Consider the following 24,521-nt stretch of genomic DNA (forward strand, 5'->3'; position numbering starts at 1 on the left):
TATTATAAATCAGATTAAACTGATCATACTTGATTCTAATCAACGGATTTTTATCCGTTTTTTTATATCTATGTGAAACTGTAATAATTTATTTGATAGACATGAATGGAATAGGTTAATTTTTATAATTTTACAAATTCACCATGCCTACAATTTTTCATGCCATCCCACTTTCAATTAATTACATTCTAGGGTACATAATAAGCCTAAATATGGAACCACTCCACAATTCCAATTAAGCTCAACAAAATGTCAACAGGAAAGTAGATTAGTGAAATAATTCAATTAAACTGACTTCGCCTACATTTCATATATATATATATATATATATATATATATATATATATATATATATATATATATATATTTGTGTGCCCATGCGCTAATTAAAACAACTAAGTAATAGAATTAATTATCCAATTCCTACAGACATTATATGTCAATCTTTTACTTTTTAGATCTTAGCTCGAATGTCTAGAAAAGAAATTAAATATTATATGATAATCTTCTACTTTTAGAACCTATTTATTAATTTAAAGAAATCTCAATTTGGAACAATAATTTGAAATATGAATAATATTTTCTATATTTTTAGACATACTTTAAACATAGTATGACTTCCTTTTATTTAATTAATGAAAAATCATAGTTATAAAACTATAGTTATATCTTTTTTGGGTTTTTTTTTTTCACAATTATTAAGCTTATCAACATTTAAAATGAAAAAAAATTCACACATTGAGAATTTTTATAAATAGAACAAAATGCATATATATTAAAAAATAATATTTTTCAAAATAATATATAAATATAATAATTACATATTTATTGCTTCCATTGCCTTGCAACAACTTGTCCTACATTTTTAAAAAAAATTCCACAAGTTACCACCTGTGTCCATGCCTGTGCCTGGCATCCTTAAACCCTAGTTTGATCCATATTTGTGGTTGTAGGAGTTGCACAAATGCAAAGTCTCAGGGTAGCCATCTTGATCTGTCCAATTGCCTTATTGTTGCATTTGGAAGGAAGCATGGAATTCAAAACCTAAACCCTTTATTTTCTTTCTGATTTTCCAGAGTTGCTTTGCTTGAAAGAACTATTTGGGTCAATACCCCATTGATTTTTTTTCAAAAAATTAAATCCTTCACCCACCACACTGCCTGTTTGCTGGCCACCTGTCGGTGCATCCACCCTTCTGTATTTTGCTCATTGGACTCTGTATTCCCTCTGAATGACTGCCACGCGTCCATTTTCTACATGCCAAGTGGATGTCACAATCCCTCTGGGGTCACTCGAAACAAATTGGAAGAAACAATGAAGCTGAAGCAAGTAACTGAGAAAGCGCATGCGACATGGTATTAACTATATGATTTAGCTAGCAACTCAGAATGCAGTGCTCAAAACAATTTACACATTCCCGCATTCATTTTTGAAACTACAAACTACATAGAAGAGAACCCAATCATGAGAAATTTCCACGCTTTATTACTTCCAAAATTGTCTAGCCACTACATAAAGACCTCTGCTGGTGGAAAATAGAATTTTCAAACCTCACACTAGGCTTGTCCTCTACTGGAAAAAATAACAAATGTAAAGCATAGTCATTGGCAAAAAAGCCTTTTCAGGTTGCATTTCTTGACCTCTGGAATCCAAAGAATTGAGCATTATCACTGCATGTATATTTGTGCCTGATAACGATCATGCCAGCAGCAGCTGCCAAGTCTGGCACTAGGAAATTGTTTGGTGTAGATCCTGTGGCAGCCTCAGACTGTATGAGCTGTTTGGATTATATTCAAATCCAAATTTTTTAGCCTCACTACCGATTCTACATGGCCTCTCAGCGTGTGCAACTCTCCCAGCCTGCAAGGTTCAAGGGTCATCTTAAAGATCCATAAAAATACTGAATATTTGTTCCCAAGGGGGAAACAGGAAAAAAACACTTGACACAAACAAGTCAAATGTATCAAAGAAGGAGGAATACATTTTAAACTCTGAAGTTCAACCATCAGCTTAGAACAATTCAAAACTTTGAATTTTAAAAATTGCGGCAATTCAAAACTCTTAATACACATTTATTAATAGTTCAACTGATGTCTTCCCAATTGTACTTTCAACTATTATAAAATGACTACCAATTATTAGTATAATTTATGGCAAAAGGTCCAAACTGTACACTTCTGAAAATTTAAGGTCGAAACTGAAAAATAAATAAACAAAACCATAGAGACAACTTAGAAATGAAAGTCAAACATATGGGCTTAATTGTTTAAAATGTATTTTTTTTTGCACCCAAAGAAAAAACATATTCAGAGTGTATATGGTTTCCACAGGTCCACACCACATTGACAGTCTGCGGAGGGCATAACACACGCATCCTGACATCCACACTTCAGAGAGGCTATTTTTTATTTGAACACAGCCTCTAGGTTTTGTTGCAGCACCCTTACCATTCGGTAAATATTGCCTTCCATGATTCATAAAACCATAATGTATGAAAAAAGATATATTTCTGAGGTTGTCATCCAGATCTCTTCAAGATAATCATGGATGCATGCTTTATCATACAGCGTGATGAGTATGAGTCCACAATACCTGGCTATTTCAGCACGTCGCCTAGCCTGTTCAGCAATAAGAGATGATCGCTTTCCATTGATATCAAACTCTGAAGACATCAATCCTTGTAGAGTTCTTTGAGAAAGTACCCACTTAGCCTCCCTATCTTCCTTCCCATAGTCTTTCTTAGAAGTAAATGCTGTCTGTTGAATCCAAACAATAAATATAAATCATAAAAAATCATCTCAAGCAAAGGCTTGCACAGCATAAAGATGATTTGATGCTACAAAAAACCCAAAAGCACTACCCTAAAAAACCACAAAGCACCAAACACTACACTGACCTTCCGATCAAACAAGAGATTCCATGCCTCTCCACTCAAAGCATAGCGAACTGTGAACTTGATAATGTCAAGTGGTGCATAGAAGACTAAACTGTATAGCCATATAACTCCTGCCCACCCCCATCCAATGCCACTAATTGAAGCAAAGCTTATATGTGCATAGACTGCAATTAAGGTGGCCACCTACAAGAGAAAAAATGAACTTCAATTATATGAATCCCATCTTTGTTTGGTTCTACCCCTTGATAATTCAATTATGTTCTTTTATTTTTTTTTATAGTAAAAGAGGAACTTCATTAAAAGATTAGGAATATATAGCCAGGAGAAATTCTGTTCTGTTATCACACCTAACAGTAAGACCAAACCAGTTACCAAATACCGATCTCAAATCAACAGTTTGGTTGGCATATTTACAGAAACACCCTGGCGGAGACTAAACAAATGAAAAGACAGGGAACACCACTGGCAAAGCTTATTTACAGGGCCAAGCATATTAGCATTAACCTTACCAGTTGAGCCACCACAAATGCACACATCAGCAGAGCCCCAGGCCTTTCCAAAAACGACCAACTTTGACTGCGAGTAACAAATATTAAAGCTTGGCTGATTATGCTCACTTGCAGATATATAGCCGATGAAATTTCCTCACTGCTAGTAAGGGACCTCACATGGAAATGGGACTGCAACCAAGAAAATAAATCAGTAAGGAGAACAGAACTTCCTTCTCTTCTTTTCCCTTGTCTCAAGAATCTAAAGATATAAAGCTCTACAATCCTGATACCTCAAAGAATGTGGTGCCATTTATAACCCAATAAAATAAGACTGTAACTAAAGCAAGATAAGCGCCAATAACAATGCCAGTTGCAAAAATCTCATTGAGTTTCCAGCTGTCTGGTCTTGGAGACGGCCTCACCCTATCTTTGGAGATTGTCATGATAGTCCCTGTTTAGGAAGAGGAAAAGAGTTATCCAAAAAATGATCTTCTTCAGCATGGCTAAGCATCAATAATCTGGAAATAGTTACATTCATCTGAACTGTAAATTTGAGTTAGAAGTGTAACCTGCAATTAGGGTTGTTAGGAAAAATTAATACCAATTAGTTGTTATAGATGAGGTCTCACAAAACAATTAAGCCAGATATTTGTCTACAGTGTTAATTGTTTGCAGAAGAATAACACTCTTTCTTCATTGTGAGGCTGCTAGGTTGTCGCAAAGTAATTTGCTCGATATTTTTGACAAGGTTCGCATTTGCACAGCAAACAGGAAGTTTTTGTTGGGATGAACATTTTTATGGTTTTGGGAGAAGAAGAAGATGGTTTTGTGGCATTGTGCTAGTTCACAGTTATTTGGATGCTGTGGAATGAAAGAAATAAAGGTCTTTCTGGAAAAATTTACTCATTTGCTTTGAAAAGATATCGTGTTCTCCACTTCACCTTTTTAGGGTTTTCTTTGAGTGATCTGCAGCAAGACTGGAGGGCTATTCCCTATGAATTTTCTGTATGGTTTTATTCCTCTATTTTGCTTAGTTGGAGGATGCCTTGCCCTTCCCTTTGTATTTTTTCTTCTCTATTTTAACAAATCTTCTTTCTCTATGCAAAAAAAATTACCAAACCAGCCCAATTGAATTCTAGCTTGTTAGATTTGAGAGGGTATCAATTTGTTTCAATTCAAGTATAAAAGTAAACTCACATCCTGGTTTGGATTTGATTTTGAATTCTAAAACCAAGTAGGAAACAACAATGAGGTTTTATCATAGGGAAATTGGAAAAATTGAAAGGATGGAAAATAAAAAGAGAAAATAAGGTTGATCACTTCAAGGGGATCTGCATCCACATGAACCAAAGGCTCTGAATTATATTTTTGCTTGAATGAAAAATCTCCATAGAGTTATATATATATATGAGCGCGGGCTTTGGATCAATGGTAAGGTTGCTCCTTTGTGACTGGTTGGTCACCGGTTCGAGTCCAAGGAAACAACCTTTCTGCATAAAAGCAAGGGTAAGGTTGCATACACTGTGATGACCCTCCCCCTACCCTTGCAAAGTGGGGAGCCTTATGGCCTAAGGACACCCTTAGTGACCCACTTTTGTTGTTCCATACAAGAGATTTGTTGCTCCAAAAAATACTTCATGCTCTTGTGATCAATTCGGATTTGGGAATGCTGGCTAATTGAATACAATCTCTACTTTGTAACTACATGAACAACAACCAGCATCTCATGTCATAAACAGACATGTTGATGTAGGACAAAGAAAGAGCCTTACTAGTAAAAAAGCAATGGGGCGTCTGTCTTGCATTAAAAGTGCACCAATGCCAACTCCTGATGCATCAGACTTAACAATGAACACTTCGTCGAAATCTAGCAAGGCAAGAACTAGTGTGGTGGACATTGTGTGCTTTCCATAATCCTTGACAAACTTGCAGTAGTAACCAGTCCAGCCCAAAAATCCTCACAGCATCATGATTGTGGAATAGGCAAGCCTATCATTGCTTGTGTTTTAGAAGGATCAACTTAAACACCTTCTTGTGAAACATTGTGCCTAAGGTATTTCACATGCGGTCGAGAAAAAGCATTTAGATTTCTTGGCAAACAGATGATGCTCATGAAGAGTGGTGAGTATAGTTCACAAATGACATAAATGATCTTTGATAGATGAGCTATACATCAGGGATAAAAAAAATATGAGAATAAATTTACATAGCCAAGGTTGGAAAATGTCATTCATGAGATTCCAGAAGGAGGAAGACGCATTGGTAATCCCAAAAGGCATGACCAAGAACTCGTAATGGCCATCGTGAGTTTTGAATGCAGTCTTCTAGAAGTCAACTTCATGTACCCAAATCTGGTGATAGCTTTATCTCGGGTCGAGTTTGGTAAACTGCTGGGCACCTCCCAACTCATTTGACAACTCATCCCCAATAGGGATAGGATATTTATCCTTCACAATGCTCTTGTTAAGTGCTCGATAATCAACACACATCCGCCAAGAATCATCCTCCTTCATCAATAAGATAGGAGAAGAATATGGACTAACACTTGGTTGAATTATGCCAACACCTAACATCTCTTTCACTATCTTTTCTATTTTTTTCTTTCTTAAAATAAGGATAGTGTTAAGGATGGACATTAGTAGGGACACTACTTGGCAATAGATGAATGCGGTGATCATGTGTTTGTTGATGTGGCAATCCTAGGGGCTCCACAAACAAGTCAAAATATGTTGAGGTAAAAGATTCTAGCCCTCATCCTAGCCAAATTGATGTCGTGACTCCTTTGATGCTCAATGTTGTACTAGGCAATCATGTAGCTCCTTTTTAAGAAGCTTCTCCATACGATGGCTTGAAACTGTAGTGACATTACCCACCACAACGTTTGCCTTTGAGAGTCACTCTTTGGGTGTTCACGTTCATGGAGAGCTTCATAACCACCAAGCTATATCACCCAAAGTCTGTAACCATTGAATACTCAAAACCAAGTCATAGTCTTCTAGTGGCAGCAAAAAGAAATCAACATACAACTCATGATTCTGCATAGTAAGTTTATCCTTTAGACACTTGCTTTGACATGTCAAGGTCCTTCCATCTACAATCTCCACATCAAAATTTTCACATTGCTCCAAAGGATAGGCTAGCCAGTTAGCAATTTTAGCATCCATGAAATTATTAGTGCTACTCATATCAATTAAGATAATTATAAGTTTGCGTTTTTGGAAGCTATTAATTATCATGATATGAAGATTAGCATACCCAACTAAACCATGAATTGAACAAGTGATAGATTCATCATTATCATCAAATTCCATACCTTTTTGATATAAATCAACAGAGTCATCCTTAACCTCTTCTAGCATCTCTGCTGGTGCAATCATCAAGAGTTGTCCCTGTTTGGATCGTGCCTCCAATGCCATATTTCCTCACAATGCCAGCAGGCCCAGCACAAACCCATTATCATTCACTCCTTAAGTTCCTCTTAATTCAATCTTTTGGTAAAAGGATTAAGAGGAGCAAGTGGTGTGATAATGTTGCTAGCAATCTGCTGGTTAATGGTCTTGCTAAAGAGATATAATTCTTCTCCCAACTTGTCCTCATCTAACCGTGCAAAGGAAATTACAATGGTCATAGTCTGTGGCTAACGCACTTTGACCTCACGCCGAATGTCAAATAGGAGAACTTCAATAAAAATACAGATGAGTTGGCCTTTATTCCAATCTTTGCTTCTGTTTGATAACAGCTCAAATCGTATCTTGTACTCCAAGACAATGCTAGTTTGGTTGACAAGCTCTCCATCAATATTCTCACATCCAGTGGGCCCAAATCGGAAAAGTAATCCAAAAACAAATTCTCCCCATGAAGGCATTCCACAATGAGCTTCAAATCTGTCATACCATTGATAGCATCACCATCCAGACTAATAGCAGCAACTCAACTTTAGATATTTCTAGAGCATGATGAAAGAGAAAATCTTCCCTAGAAACACAATCAGCAGGGTCATCACAATTCTACAAAGGAAATTCCACCTTTATATAAGAAAGACCATGATCACACTCTCCTTGGTAACCTCCTTTGCACAGGTATGGCTGATCTTGCTGCCTACGATTAGCTAACACAGAGGCATCATCTTCCCTTCTTTATGGGAAGATGCGTTGAGCAATTTAGAGAGGGATGCTTGGATCTCTTCATATTGAGGCTAAGTTTAGCGTTTAGCCTAGCTTCTATATGAGATTCTACTGAATTTTCCAAGGCCATCGCGTGAGCAAAGATAAAAAGTTCCAAGATCTTGATTTTGTTGGAGGGTTAATGACATTCACAAGCACACCTGCTCTAATACCAAATGATAAGACCCTAGGGTTTTATCATAGGGAAAATGGGAAAATTGAAAGGATGGAAAATAAAAAAAGAAAATAAGGCTGATCACTTTAAAGAATCTGCCTCCAAAATAGTTGAAGGCTTTGAAGTATATTATTACTTGAATGAAAAATCCCCATCAGGTCACACACACACACACACATAGGGTACGGAATCCTAGGAGTAGGGGTATAAATCCCAATCCAAGTCTTTAAAAGACTATAATAAGTATTCCTAAAATAACAAGGAAAATAAGGAAAAGTGGAAAACACAACATGACTGTAAATAGAAATCCTAATTGATTTAGGAATCCTAACATTAAATAGAATCCTAATTGACTTGGGAATCCTAACACAGCCCAACCGAAGTATATTATACACAAAACTAATATTATATCCAAAATCACTGCCACACATCCCCCATACCCACCCACGACCACTTTCTTTCAGTACTTCCTGTTCCTTTTCAAAGTTGACTCTCACAGCATAGTCTTTATTTGAAAAGCATCCAATATGCTGATTGATGCATAACTACTGCCCTTACTGCAACCCCCCATGCCAATCACACACCAGCTCCTATGTGCATTGTCCACTCTCTCTCTCTCCTAGATGTGATTATATTGAACCAAAAATTGAAACCTTTCATATGGTGAACATGGATTTGAGCCTTTTCAAGGGAAATCATGCGAAATACTGCATAAAAGATTGTTTCTTAAACAGATTCAACATAGAGAATCATTCTTGGAAAGTTATGAGCTTTTCATCCCTATTTTATATTTGGATTTGGCTATTATCATATAGAAACAAATTAAGCATAACAATTTGTGCTACCAGAAAAGTTTTGCTAACCAGCAGGCAATAAAGTCCACCGATAGGCGCAAGCAAGCATAGCGAATCACATATATAAGCTCCTACCTGCCAGCATGCGGATAGATAAGCAGGTGAAGGGGATGGATGTCCGAGCGGTTGAAAGAGTCAATCTTGACCAAACCTACCCATCAGTTCAATTTGATATGGTCTACAAAATTTTAACCCCGCATTATCAGTTAAATTGAACACCACCCCCCCCCCCCCCCCCCCCCCCCCAAAAACAACCAGCCCAAACTGACCAGTGAACACCCCAAAATTGCAATTGGAACATTCACGAACATGATAAGCACTCAAAGGCAATTTTTTTGTTGACTTAGGCTGTGCTGATTTCCTTGAGCTATTTTATACACTTTTTGGTTTTCTTATTTTGCTTTCTTGGCTTTTCCTAGACTTTGTTAAGCAGATGTCTCTTCTCTTGGTTGTACATTTTTATTCTATCTAATGAATTTCTTTTGCAATCCCAAAAAAAACAAGCCAATTCTCACACAATTGAGATATCAAAACAAATTCTAATATTTAACAGCAACTACTTGGCTCAAGTTACAAGAATCCCACTTTGCCATTCCACTGTATCAAGGACCATATTTTCCAATAAATTTTTAACTTGATATCAGTCACCACCGGTTTTTTTTTACCTCCTTACTTTATCACCACCTTAATAACCTATAGCCTTCTTTTATTCTTTTGGAAACTTTAGCTAAATCAAATAGCTCCATGGACAATTTAACAGGTGCATTGATGGGACATCCCCTTGCATATCTAAGATTGCATGACACTGCAAAAGCAGTTCTCCATTTCATCCATCCTCTTTCAATGCTATGAGCTTCTCTTCCAATTTCCTCTTTATTATGAATAAATGATCTTAATTTATGGACAAGGTCAAACTGGGGTACCTCTTGAGCATCAATTTTCTTTACACTCCCATTCCATTTGTGATTCTTTGATTCCAAATTCTGTTTCTCAATCTTAAAAACTAGCATTACTTTCCATGTACATTACCCCTACTTGGTAAATTTTTAGATTCTTTATACATTGTCTGTCCTACATTATAGAACCTTTAGATGCTAAAAATATTTCCACTACTTTAGCTCTCCTTCTCTAGCTTCTCCAGCTAAATATCCGTAAACAATACAAGCTAGGGACACCCTTCTAAATGCATCACCCATTACTGCTGCAAAAAGATAAGGGCGTAATGTGAATCCTTGGTGCAAGACTACTACAAGTGGGAATACTTCACTCTTCTCCAGCTGTTCTGAATCTCACTGCTATTTATCATATCCTATATTAAAGCAGTGTTGCTTCTCAATGCTTATGTTTCTTCTAAAACCCTTCAGTTAAATTATCCAAGGATCTTGTAATATGCACTTTCTAAGAAAATAAATAAAATATGGAAGTAACATTTTTTCTCTTTACAACTTTCCATCAATTGCCGAAGTAAGAATTTCATGCTGGATCTTTAAGGCATGCAACCAAAACATAATGATAATGTTGTTTCGGGTTTTCAAATATGCCAAATCACTATTGTCAAAGTGTCTTTGTATCACTCATGAGTTTGATTCTACAATAATTACTGCAAGTTGCCATCTTTATTATATGCAGGTAGTATTAGTGTATTTTTCTCATCTATTTATCCAGCAATTCTGAGTCATTCAAAATTTGAATACAAATTATTAATTGAAACCAGTCCTTTAACATTCATCTGACCAAAGTCGACAATTTTTCAGGGTAGTAAACGGTTAAAAACAGAACAAAAATTATTAAAATATCATTCTTAACTAGCAATGCACTATTGTCCTTCCAAAAGTTAACAAGGGTGTTCACATCCTTGAAGATAATGAATAGTAGAAGATAATTTCCAGTACTGGAGTTCAGTAGAAACATTTGGCAAGTTACTACAGACTATAAATAAATTATGGTCTATTGAAAGATTTATTCTGAAAGCAAAACATAAAAAAAAGAAACGAAATAGAGAGATTGATATAGCTTGTGAAAAAGTGGAAAAAGATATTAACGTACAATAATACAACCCTAAAATATTCTTCAAAAATTCAAGTATTTCAACATTTACAAAGCATTAACTGCCATATAGCTGGAGTCGAGCTATGGCTTAGCATTTATATCATTGTCATCATCATTGATAAGTAAATTAGTATAGTTATAGTATGAGCTGGAAGTTTGCCACTTGTTCTTGCATCAAATTAGAAAAGCAGTGACACAAGCTCGCAGCAGATATTTTTATGTAGTCAAACCCTGGTCTCAAGTCTGACTCTTTGCATTCACAATTCAAAGCTAATAATAATAGAAGAGATCAAATTGAAACATTACCATCATTCAATATAGCTATTATCAGAACCATGAAAGGTGGGAAGTCATACTCCCAAATCAATGCCAGGAGCATAAAACCAAGCTGCAATATGATCAAATATTTGATAGTTAGAACACAATCAGAATATAAATAATTTTTTTGTTAGCAGTCAAAATTTTAAGCTTGACTAGTGTATCCATGAAAATAATATAGGATAAACACAGCTTACCACAATCCTTATGGTTATGGAGACAGCATAAATCTGCATTTTTGTGTAAGCTAATCAGCTTCATTATAAAAACACTCTTAAGAATAATATCTACAAAAAGTAAAAACAATGAAACTATATAATAATGATTAATCAAGTCATCAAAAATTGAGCATGGATTATATCTACAAGCTCAATAATTAGTTAGCGGAAATATCTAGCTTTCCAGTTGTGCTTTCAAGGAGTTCTAAGTTCAAATTTTAGGAATTAGATTGCCAGCATGTGTAGCAGTTATATCATTCTGCATTTCATGAAAAGATATTTTAGGTGCATTGAATCAGTAACAAAAATTCAACTGTTTTCCAGCATGCAAACATGGAAGTTTCACTTCAAATGCAATCATCTTTGGCTTAACAAGAGATCTATGATACTCAACTGTGTAGTTCTTCATTCTTTGGAATATAGCTCTGCTAGTTAAGACGGCACTGATAATCACACTTAAGCCAGGTTCTGTTAAGACAATATCAGCAGCACTCCTTGCAGCATCTGTAGCATCTGCTACAGCTATTCCGATGTCTGCTTTCTTTAAAGCGGGTGCATCATTTACACCATCTCCAGTCATTCCACAGACATGTTTCTTTTCTTGTAGAATTCTTACAATTTCATACTTGTGTTCTGAAAGTTGCAAGTCAACAATACAAGAAATCATGAATGAAACAACAAACACAGAAACATAATACATGTATATTGCTAGATGTCTGTGTGTGTGCATCAACGTGTACACACAAAAAGGGCATAAGAAAGACTTCTCATTAAGATGATCATAGTTTCTAGGCATTTCACCATTGACTAACCAAAAATAACTGCTGTAGGTGATTATCATATTTTGGTGACTTGTAATTTTTCCATTCTTCGGACAATGCAATAAACTTATAACAAAAACAGTAACAATGATTTGAAAACATGACATAGGTTCTTGGACCTTGTCTTGGGCATTTGTCTCTAGTGAACCCATTCATCTGCTGCTCACAGAAGTGCTGTGTGTTTTTTAGCAAACCCATATGTTTGAGTCCATGAAACATGTTTCAAAATGGCCCAGAGTGATTTCAATGTATCATATGATTCAACAATATAACAATACGTGATTAAATATCAAAATCAATAATATACGTAGTTTACAAAATAAACAAATATTATGTTAAACAATAAGATATCTTAAAATGTTCATGAGCATTGTATTGATTTGAATGTTTTTTCACTTATTTGCATGATTAACAAAGAGAAATTTGTAAACTCCAGAGACTATAAAATTTTCATATATGTATATTATATATATCCTTCAATTTCTTTGGTACTAAATTATGCACAATCATCTACTTTTAAAAGTTCTCAGAATTTTTTTTTGACAAAGAAATTTATTAAGAAGGAAAAGTACAACAGCTAGAAAACAACATGTTCTCCAACAAGTACAAAGAACAAAAACAATTACAAAATAACTGCCCCCAAATCTCTTATTAAATCATTCACCAACACCCCAAAAATCTCAGAAACCAACGCCCAAAAGGAAGCTAGAAAAATCATTGTATCCTATAATGAGTAAGAAGGTGTGAGTTTATCTATAAGCATTCCTCTTCATAAAGTCAGAAGAAACACTTACACATCTCCCAAAACCCCAAAACTTCATCCACATCCATAGCCTGAGGAATCATCCACGTCTTTCAATGTTTCATAATGCCATAATTTACTACAAGCTTCTGTCTTTTCTTTAAATTGAAATCAAATTTTCAGTTAATTGAGACCCTCAAAAGTTCCATGCGAACTTGATTTTTCCTTCGAGTAAACTGAAGGGTCTGTGTATTATATAATAGGACTACAATAGCCTACATATGCTAAATGTAGGTCATGCTCAAGAGTGTTTTTTAAATTTCAGATAAATATTCTATGCTCAGAGTGTTGTACAGGGAAATCTGTAGCAGGTGAAACTCGAAGTAAAATTCAAAGATGGACCAAAGGAGGCTATGAAATAGCACTACTACTGGCCAACTATTTTCAACATAATTTCACAGAAGCTGTAATCATTGCCAGGGCAGACTCATCCCAAGCAGAGCCATGCCTTATTCACTCAGTTATAGCAGTTGAACCATGTTAAATTACCACTTTACCCAAAAGCTTAAGCTGTCAGGTCATGGGACAACAATGTATATCAAGCCTTAACATCCCCTGCACTTGCAGCCTGATTGCATGGGAAGGATAAACAAACAGTGAATGGCACCCATGTTGAGAACACAATAATTTTTACTAATTTACATTAAATGCAGCAACAGGCTAGAACCCAGGACCTCCAGGCAACTTTTATGTTAGATTATCACATTACCTAAAAGCTTAAGCTATTAGGTCATGGGCCAATGATGTATAACAAGCCTTAACAAACCATTAGAGATGTGAGTCCAGACAGACCCATTCAACCAGGAGAAAAAAATTCTGGTTTGAGTGGATGGCCTACGGGGCAAGCCCATGTTATCCCGTTGTCAGTGGAAATGGACAGACTGGGGCAATCCCTTAAATGGCCAATTCCAAATCAAAGAGGGGGACAAGGTCGTGCCCTTCTTTTCCATAAGCCCCCCATAGATTCATGTGTAGTGGATTCTCGAACAAGAACAGAAACTTCAATAGCAGCAGGGTGCTGATAAAATATGTTAAAACTTTCACTCAGCTAAGGACTCCAGCAGTGAAGTTCAAATTTGAAATGTAGCCGTAATTCTCAATGCTGCAAACACTTGAGGAAATCAATATATGTGATAATGAGAGGAAGATTAGTAGGCCTAGACTGGTACAGACATACAAGTCTATTCTACAAACATGCTGCATCTATATATGCCTTCATGGTGATCCCTTCATTTGCACAAACAGAACCAACATTAACATATCTTAGGTGACTGGACTTTTCTGCCACAATGGACCATTCTCATCAATTCATTGACATAGTTTGGCTGACCAGGGAGTTATTAAGAACTACTTTCTTTTTAAATTTTTTAAACTCTATTTAAATTAATTTTGGGGCATTGAACTTGTTAGTTGATTGTGTCAGGAGACTATTCCGAGGGTGGCATCTGACCACTTGTCCCATTGTTACTTATTCAAATCCAATGAGGTGGGTTCCCGCTTCTCTAGGATTTAAAATTATGTGGTTGTCTCAACCTTCTTTTGTCAAGATGGGTGAGGATTGGTGGGAAGTGTACTGTTGAGGGGTGGGAGGGCTTTCTACACATGATGAAGTTGAAGTTTGTTAAGAACAAATTGAAGTTCTGGAATGTAGATACTTTGGTGATATGTGAATGAAGAGCAGGAGGTCTTGCATGAGATGGGGAGCTTAAAAAGGTTAGAAGAGGAGCATCCTATTTTGGATGAGTTGGCTACAAGAAGCATTCAACTTGATTTTGATGATATTGTTATGGGGGAGGAGATTTGGAGGCAGCATACTAGATTAAAAATGGGTAAAGGAAACGGGTTGTAATACTAGATTTTCTCATAGGTTGACTAATGGAAGAAGGAAAATTTATTAAGATACGATGTTGATGAGGGTCTATTGTCAGAGATCAGGCAATTATTGTGGGCAAAGTTACAGAATTTGATAGGTCACTTTGTTTGAAAGGGGAAGATAATAGGCCTGTGATTGAAGGACGAGATTTGTGCCCATCTGATTTCGGAGGTTAATGATACATATAGACAGTTCGAAGAGGAGAAAACGAGGACAGCAGTCCTTACTATCACATATTTTCAGTGGTTGGGATGTGGTGAAATGTGTTGATCGTATGATCATTGGACTTTTCAGCTTAATGGTGTGCTAAGCAGGAGTATTACTTCTACTTTTATCGCCTCAATGATGAAGAAGGATCAGCATGTCGTGATTAGGGATTTTAGGCCTATTTGATTACTAATGTTTGTAAAATTTTCACTAAGCTTCTTGCTAATTGACTTTGTGGGGTGTTGGTGACGCTCTGATATTCAGAGTAATTTATTTGAAGGTAGAAGATTCTGGGTGCATCTTTGGTGGCTAATAAGGTAGCAGAGGATGCAAGGTAGGGGGGTAGGAAATGGATTGTTTTGAAACTAGACTTGGATAAAGCTTATGATCATGTGTGATGGAAGGTTTCTTGATAGGATCACGGAAAGGAAGAGATTAATTAGCGGAAGTAGATAAGGGGTTAGCTTTCATCTCCAGTGTTTTTTTGTCGTAGTTTAATGAAGAACGAAGTCTCGGTCTAAAGCTTATATGGGTGTGAGCAGGGGTTTCATATGTGGGTAAATGATGACAAGAAGACCTTTGCAAAACACATTTGTAAGGGCAAAACTCAAAGTCAATAATGTATTATATACTTTTTCAACCAATCAACATGCGAAAACTAAAGAATTTGAAAGGGGGGGGGAGGGATGGAATTATAGTGCACTGGAAGCTCACAGATTTCCCAAAGACACTTACTGCAAGCCTAAGCCGAGAAAGCTTGGTCCTCATAAGAGAATCAGTTCAAATTCTTGTTTAATTGAGCTACCTACAAAGCGAGAGATTAGTCCCATTTTTATGTGTCAGATTTGTTACTGATGGATTTGATGGGGAAGAAGTTGCAGGTGACTTATAAGTTGAAAACTTCCTAGAAACAGTGCAGATGTGATTGAGGATGTATTAGACATCAAAATAGTAAAGTCCAGAAGGACTGAAGGGGTAATCAACACAAGCATCCTAGTGACATGAGAGAGCAAAACAATCTCTAAAACAAGTACTGGCATTGCAGAAAAAGAATTGAAGAAGATTGATCCAGAGATCTGTGCTGAATCTTTGAATTGATCCAGAGGTCCATGTTGAATTTTGAAGAATTTTTCTCTAATGTTGGTTTCTTTCCAACCCAAGGGGATTGATGTAGGATCCAAGCCCACGAGGAAAACCTAATGAGCTAGACTTACTGCCTACTTACTGCAGTGATTACTGTTCATGACCCTGTAGCATCACTATTCATGCTACTATAGAAGTTCATTCTTTTTTATGGGCTTTATGTCAAGTCTTCTGTCTGGGCTTATATTGGTCCAAGACTCCTAGTCTTTTCATAAACAAATAGAAGGCTGAAATTAAAAGTTCCCAGAGGAGATTAAGGGATGGGATTTTAGGGTTTTCTGTTCATAAAAAACTCTCTGTTGTCCACCGTATTATTTGTCCTCATTCATCATTCCTTTGCGTTTAGCCCATCAGTTAGACAAGACGATGAGGGATTTGTATGTTCTAGTCTCTACTGTGGATATTAGCAAGAGTGACCATTTGGTCAGGTGGGAGATTCTTTGTAGGTCCATGAGGGTGGTTTAGGCTTTGGAAATTTGGTGTCTGAAATTTCTTTAGTGAGGAAGTGCTTATGCTGTTCCCTATAGATTATGGCTGCATGTGGCACAAGGTAATTCATAACAAGTATGAGCTTCAACAGAATGAGTGGAATAATGGCGTTAAAACCCAGACCGGTGATCAATAATAATAATAGTAATTGTTAGATTATCACTTCACCTAAAAGCTTAAGCTATTAGGTTGTGGTCTAACAATGTATATCAAGCTTAAACATTCCCTTGCATGTGCAGCTCGCGAAGAGATAAACACGGGATGAATAACACCCATTTCAAGACAATTTTTTAACAAACTTTCATTTAATGTGGGCAACAAGACTAAAACCCAAGACCTCCTAGCAGCCAATTTTGATACCATGTTGAATAATTGGGTAAAATGAAAGACCTAACCTCAATGATAAGTCTCTCCCTCTATTTATAATATATGTCAAGTACAATAACAATGACCATAATGCCCTTATTAACTCACACTCACTAGCATTACTCTAACATATACTAAGAATGCTAAATGACCAAATAACCATTAACACTCCCCCTCAAGTTGGAGCATATACTACATATGCTCCTGGCTTGTTACAAATGAATTTCACACAAGCACCTTCCAAGGCTTTAGTGAACAAATCAGTAAGCTGAAAATCAGACTTCACAAGAGTAATTGTAATGAGCTTTTGTACAAGTTTCTCCCAAACAAAGTCGCATTCAACTTCAATGTGCTTTGTCCGCTCAAGGAAGACCAGGATGGAGGCAATATGAATAACATCTCAATTATCACACATCAACTCCATAGGCTGAAAATGTGGAAAATCTAGTTCTTTCAACATGTTCTTCAACCAAACAAGTTCACATATAGTGTTGAGTCATAGCTCTATACACTGACTCAGCACTTGACTTGGTCACCACAATTTGTTTCTTATTCTTATAAAAACCTAAATTACCACCAACAAAGATACAATAACGGATTGTGGATCTTCAGTCGAAAGGCGATCCAATCCAATATGTATCTGTATATCCCTAATGATGCGTGTGATCTTGATCCTAATATAAGAGACCTCTCCCTGGTGCACCTTTGAGATATCTCAAAATGCAAATTACCGCATCCCAGTGATTTGTTTTCGGAGAATCAAAAAATTGGCTCACAACACTTGTTATGAAAGATATATCTAGTTGAGTGACTGTGACATAATTCAACTTTTGAACAAGTCTCTAGTAGTGTCCTAGGTTAGGCAACAAAATCACCCATATCTGGTATTGACTTACTATTGGGATCCATGGGTGTATCAACATGTTTGGATCCCAACAGCCCAATCTCAGCTAGAAGATCAAAAATATACTTTCTTTGTGACAAGACTGATATCAAACGAGATCTCAATACTTCTATACCCAGAAATACTTCAACGGTCCCCAATCCTTGGTTTGAAATTTAGTCTATAGGAAAAGCTTTAGATCTTGGATGCCTTAATCATCATTTACAACAATCACAATATCATCCACATATACAATAAGAAAAATCCTGCCAAATAGAGTATGACGATAAAATACAGAGTGATCTACCGCACAATGTTGGAGGCCACTCAAGTACAACAACACTAAATAGACCAAACCATGCTCTCAGAGATTGTTTTAAAGCATATAATGATTTCTTGAGCTAACACACTAATCCGGACTCCCCTTGAGCAACAAACCAAGGTGTTTGCTCCATATAGACCTCCTTTTGAAGATCAACATGTAGGAAAGAATTTTTTGCACTAACTGACGATAGGCCAATGACAAGTAGTGGCCAAGGAGATGAACAAATGTACTAAAGAGAGTTTAGCAATTGGAGAGAATGTGTTTAAATAACCCAAACTATACATTTAACTATATCCCTAAGCAACAAGGCAGGCCTTCAATCGAGCCATGGAACCATTTGGATTGACCTTCTTAGCATACACCCAATGACAAACAACCACAAACTTATCAAGAGGTAGAGGTATCGACTCCCAAGTATCACTATTATATAGTGCATGCATCTTTTCAATCATTGCATTTCCTCCAACCAAAATGGGATAGGACTTCAGAAATAGATTTTGGAAGAGCAACAAACGATAAGTACAAACAAAATAGTAATATGAGTGTGACAAGAAATCACAACAAACAAAATTAGAGATTTGATGTTCGGTACAATTGCGTTTACCTTTTCGAATAGCAATGGAAGATCAGCATCTTAGGAAATAGGATCATTTGTTAAGGGAACTAAAGGCATAGAAGTGGAAGCTAGAGGAAGCTCTCCTCCGTTGCATCACTGTGTGTATACTAGCAAATTGGGATGATCCAAGCAACGAGAACAACTCAAACAAGATGAAGATGTTGGTGGATTGGGCATCGATAATAGGTTAGGATCTAGAGGGCAAGGCAGAGGAAGAGACTCATTAATGTCAACAGATCTCAAGGAATTAGAGTAGCATGGTGTAGACTCCAAAAAGGTAACATCAGTAGAGAAAAATAATCCATGTAAAGTAGGGCTATAAATAACAACAAGTCTCAAGTCCCACTAGGTCGGGTCGACTACATGAAACCTTTTACGCCAATTCACCCAATCCAAATCATTTTCCTCTACTAGATTAAGGGATATTAAATCCTTCCTCACTACCTCATTCCAAGTTATTTTAGGTCTACCCCTACCCCTTTTCATGCCAGAAACAATAACTAACTCAATCCTCCTCACATGTACTTTACTAGGCCTGCGTTTAAAATGCCCAAACCATCTTAGCCGCCCCTCCCTTATCTTGTTTTCAATCGGTGTTATACCTAAATTTTTGCATATATGCTCATTTCTTACTTTATTTTTTAATGTTAAACCGCTCATCCACCTTAACATACGCATCTCAGCAACTTTCATTTTTTGTACATGTTCCTTAGTTGCCCAACATTCTAAACCATAAAGCATAGCTGGTCTTATAGCCATCTTATAAAACTTTCCTTTCAATTTTACGGGTATTCTACAAAAAAGTAGGGCTATAACATCGTTAAAAATCCATATACTTAGGAATACTTAAGAAAAATATATTTGATAACACGAGGATTCAAGTTATCCGATCCTGGAATTAACGAATGGACAAAAGACACATGACCAAAATACATGGAGAAAGGGAGAACAAAGGAGTCTTAGGGAAGATAACTAAATATGGGATTTTACCCCCAAGGACAGATGTAGAATTATTAGATATCTGTCAACCTTTATTAGAGGCTGATCTTTAGGAGATTTACAGCTAACAATTCAGTTAATTTGTTAGCTATTTTTGGTTTCATGATCCTAGGGGATTTGGGTAGCATGTTACCCGATTTTGTAGATAGTCTTTCCTATTTTACTGCTTTTCATTTTAAATAGGATATTCTATTTTAAATAGGTTGTAAATATCCCTAGTAATTAAATGAGAATTATCATCTATTTAAAGGGAATGTAATATTTTTCACATGTGAGTGGAATATTCAGTTTTATTTTCCACATTTCAACATGGTCTCGGAGCATTTTTCTGAACCTTAATCTTCCCATATGACCAAATACAATATGGCCACCGGGAGACGTGACTCCACCTCTTCAATCTCAGACGTCACCACTAATTAGGAAGCCATGGTCTCAGGCAACAACAGCAATTCAGATAGCAACCTCATGCCCATTACAGGACATAAACTGAATGGGAATAACTATCTCTTTTTGGTAGATGAAAAAGCAACACCACCCAAGCCCAATCTCTTCAGCAAGGAGCAACTAGAATTATTGCAGAAAATGTTCAGCCAATCTTCAGCAGCCCCCACTACTATGGTTGGTACCGGTTCTTCAGCACACTAAGGTAATTTTTTAAGTGCTCTTAGTGTTCAAAAGGAGAAGCTAGGTCCATGGATTTTAGACTCAAAAGCATCAGACCATATGACTGGAGATAGAAATTGTTTTTCTACTTATAGTCACTGTTATGAAAATTTAACAGTCAGGATAGCAGATGGTTCACTCTCAAAGGTGGCTGGTACAAGTTCTATTAGAATTTTAGAGAACCTAACACTCAACTCAGTTCTATTAGAGCCAAATTTGGATTGCAATTTACTGTCTATTAGTAAACTCACTCAGGACCTCAATTGTGTTAACTAAATTTTTCCCAAATATGTGTGAATTTCAGGCCTTAGATTTGGGAAAGACGATTGGCAGTGCTAAGATGTGTCCAGGGTTCTATCTTCTCAAGGTTAATGATCTTCCTCAAGGAACAACTCACAAATCCGATTGTTTGGTGTCTAGAAGTCAAAGTTATTTTTCTGTCATTCGTTCTAATAATGATAGTGCAATTATGTTATGGCACTATAGGTTAGGACATCCAAATTTCGTGTATCTCGAGAAACTCTTTCCTTCATTATTCAATAATAAAAATCCAAATGATTTTCAGTGTGAGATGTGTCAATTTTCAAAACATGTTCGCAACTTTTATCCCAACCGACCCTACAAAGCATCCCAACCCTTTCAATGATTCATAGTGATGTGTGGGGGCCATCTAGGATCAAGATATTACTGGATCTCGCTGATTTATATCTCTTATAGATGATCACACTAGACTTACCTAGATATTCCTCATGAAAGAAAAGTCAGAGGCGGGTCAGATTTTCAAAAATTTTAACACCATGATCCAAACACAATTCCAAGCAACAATACAAATTGTGAAAACTGATAATGTCAAAGAATATTTCAAATCCATTCCTGATGATTATCTCTTGAGTCAAGGTATAATACACCAAATTTCCTGTGTCGACACTCCTTACCAAAATAGAATTGTCAAAAGAAAAAACCGGCACCTACTAAATGTTACCCGCTCCCTCATGTTCTCTACACATGTACCAAAACACTTTTGGGGTGAAGCCATACTCACTGTAGCCTACCTCATAAATAGGATACCCGTTCTCAAATTCCAAACTCCTTGTCAAACTCTACTTTAGTCCTTTCCCAATACTCGACTCATCTCCACTATTCCCTTAAAAGTATTCGGGTGCTCAGCTTTTGTTCATGTTCATAGTCAACACCGAGGTAAACTTGATCCTAGAGCCCTTAAGTGCATTTTTCTCGGGTACTCTCCAAACCAAAAGGGTTATAAAAGCTATTCACCAACTACTAAAAGATATTATCACTCCATGGATGTCACCTTTTTTTAGCAACAACCATATTACCCCAAATCTGAAATTCAGGGGAAAATTACACAGGAATTCCAGCTTTGGGATATTGAAGAGTATCTCACCCTTCTTCTGATTCTAGCCCTTCTCACCTATCACAAATTTCTGAATCTATTCTAACTACTGAATCCATTTCTCCTTCACATCCCTTCTTAGAATCTCCCGTGAAACATCAACATCTGGACATTATTCAACCAACAAAAAATGGTGAGTTGATTACCTATTCACGAAGGAGAAGGAACCAAAAGGAGATAGAGCAACAAGCATCCCTTGAGCAAATCTAAGAGTCTGATCCGAACCCTAGATCAAGTGACAATCCACCAGGTAACTCTAATCCCGAGACTTCCCATAATGAGTTAACTAATGATGATAGTGATTGTCCTATTGCTGTGAGAAAAGGTGTGAGATCAGGCACAAAACACCCAACATACACTTTTGTGTCTTATCAGGGACTATCATCGAATTTTAGATCTTTTGTTGCCAACCTCAAAAAAATCCAGGTTCCTAATAACATACAATAGAGGCTCTCGGTACACCTAAATGGAAGTCTGTTGTCTGGCAAGAAATCAGTGCACTAAAAAAGAATGGAACATGGGAAATCACAAAATCACCAACTGGAAAATGTCCAGTAGGTTGCAAATGGATATTCACTATGAAATACAATGAAGATGGAAATGTTAACCAATTCAAAGCTCAGCTAATAGCAAAGTGATTCACTCAATCATATGAAATCGACTACAAAGAGACATTTGCCCCTGTAGCCAAATTAAATACATTGCGGGTCCTCTTATCTTTGGCAAAAAATTTAGACTGGCCTCTTCACGAACTAGATGTCAAGAATGCCTTCCTCAATGGAGACCTAGTTGTAGAAGTCTACATGGAAATTCCTCTTGGATTCGAGACAAGCTACACACAACAAAGTCTGCAAACTCAGAAGATCTTTATATGGGCTCGAGCAATCACCAAGAGCCTGGTTCAAGTGATTCACAAAGGTAGTCAGGAGGTATGGCTATTCTTAATGTCAATCAAATCATACACTATTTGTTAAATACTCTCCTGAATGAAAATTTTCTATCCGCATTGTATATGTGGATGACATCATTCTAACGAGAGATTATGAGGAGGAAATGAGTAGTCTCAAAAGTCTTCTAGCTAAAGAATTCGAAATCAAGGACCTTGGGAATCTCAAATACTTCCTAGGCATGGAAGTGGCATGGCCAAGGAAGGGACTCTTTGTCTCCCAAAGGAAATATGTTCTAGATCTTTTGAAAGAGACTGGGATGCTCGCATGCAAGCCAGCAGATACTCCTATGGATTCAACAACCAAACTAGGAGCCAAGGAAGACAGTGCACCAGTGGATAAAGGTAGATATCAAAGACAAGTTGGAAAACTTATATATTTGTCTCACAACCAACTTGATATTGGCTTCTCTATCAGTATGGTGAGTCAATTCATGAACAATCCCAATGAAGAAAATATGGAGGCAGTTAATAGAATCCTATGATATCTGAAGCTAACACTAGGTAAAGGATTATTTTTTTAAAAGAATCAAAGATGAGATATTGAAGTATTCAGTGATGCAGATTAGGCAAGATCAATACATGATCGAAGGTCAACTTCGGGGTACTGCACATATGTGTGGGGAAACCTAGTTACATAGCAAAGTAAGAAGCAATCAATTGTGTCAAGAAGCAATGGAGAAGCTTAATTCAGGGCAATGGCACACCGCATCTGTGAAGGAATATGGCTAAGAAGGCTTCTAAAGGAATTAAATATTTTCGGTGAAGAACCCATGAAGATGTTCCGTGAGTCTGTGACAATCAGTCAGCCATCAGCATTCCAAAGAACCCAATGCATCAAGATAGAACAAAACACATGGAGATTGATCGACATTTCATAAAAGAAAAAATAAACGAATAATCAAGATGTTGTATATGCCTACATGTCTCCAAACAACCGATATCCTTACCAAGGCCCTGCCAAGAAATAATTTTGATGATCTAAGTTCCAAGCTAGGCCTAATCAATATTTACAGCCCAACTTGAAGGGGAGTGTAGAATTATTACATATCTGTCAACCTTTATTGGAGGCTGATCTTTAGGAGATTTGTAGCTAACAAATAAGTTGATTTGTTAGCTATTTTTGGTTGCACGATCCTAGGGGATTTGGGTAGCATGTTACTCAATTCTGTAGATAAGTCTTTCCTATTTTATTGCTTTCCATTTTAAATAGGATATTCTATTTTCGGTAGGTTGTAAATATCCCTAGTAATTAGATGAGAATTATCATCTATTTAAAGGGAAAGTAACCTTTTTCACATGTGAGTGGAATATTCAGTTTTCTTTTCCACATTTCAACAACAGAGGATGGCATTTTATTAATGAGAGAGCAAGCAACGAGCACAACATCACTCCAAAAAACTTTGGGGACATTCATTTGATATAGAAGGGTACGAGTGACTTCAAGAACATGTTTGTTTTTTCGTTCTGGAACTCCATTTTGTTGTGGAGTATGGGCACAATATGACTAATGGATGATACTAGAATATGTCATATAGTTACTCAATTGGGTACTTAAGTACTCCTTAGCATTATCCATATGAAGTATATTGACTTGCATATCAAATTGAGTCTTTATTTGAGAATAAAAGGTACAAAAGATATTATACAACTCAGAACGATCTTTCATTAAATACAACCAAGTCGTCCTAGAGTAGTCATCAACAAATGTAACAAAGTACCAAAACCCCAATTTCGACGTGACACGACTAAGGACCCAAACATCAAAATGAACAAGCATGAAAGGAGTATCTGCCTATTTGTTGACCCG

At 36.6% G+C, this 24,521-nt stretch overlaps 1 protein-coding gene across 2 annotated transcripts in view; it reads right to left on the bottom strand.

Moving 5' to 3' along the window:
- Positions 1-1,465: 1,465 nt before the first annotated feature.
- The window catches only part of LOC131165857 (ATPase 10, plasma membrane-type), a 45,135-nt gene continuing 22,079 nt past the window's right edge, over positions 1,466-24,521 (bottom strand). Inside the window, exons 15-22 of one of the 2 annotated variants that reach the window (XM_058123980.1) lie at positions 11,559-11,797; positions 11,144-11,176; positions 10,935-11,016; positions 3,678-3,838; positions 3,406-3,576; positions 2,897-3,079; positions 2,593-2,756; positions 1,466-1,860 (exon numbers count right to left, since the gene is read on the bottom strand). In XM_058123980.1, the coding sequence (XP_057979963.1) occupies positions 1,764-1,860; positions 2,593-2,756; positions 2,897-3,079; positions 3,406-3,576; positions 3,678-3,838; positions 10,935-11,016; positions 11,144-11,176; positions 11,559-11,797 (1,130 nt within the window). In that variant the 3' untranslated portion in view covers positions 1,466-1,763. Of the gene's footprint in view, positions 1,861-2,042; positions 2,757-2,896; positions 3,080-3,405; positions 3,577-3,677; positions 3,839-10,934; positions 11,017-11,143; positions 11,177-11,558; positions 11,798-24,521 lie in introns of those variants that run through there. The other variant, XM_058123979.1, reaches the window with a different exon arrangement.

Source organism: Malania oleifera, chromosome 10 (assembly GCF_029873635.1).
Source record: "Malania oleifera isolate guangnan ecotype guangnan chromosome 10, ASM2987363v1, whole genome shotgun sequence".
NCBI lineage: Eukaryota > Viridiplantae > Streptophyta > Magnoliopsida > Santalales > Ximeniaceae > Malania > Malania oleifera.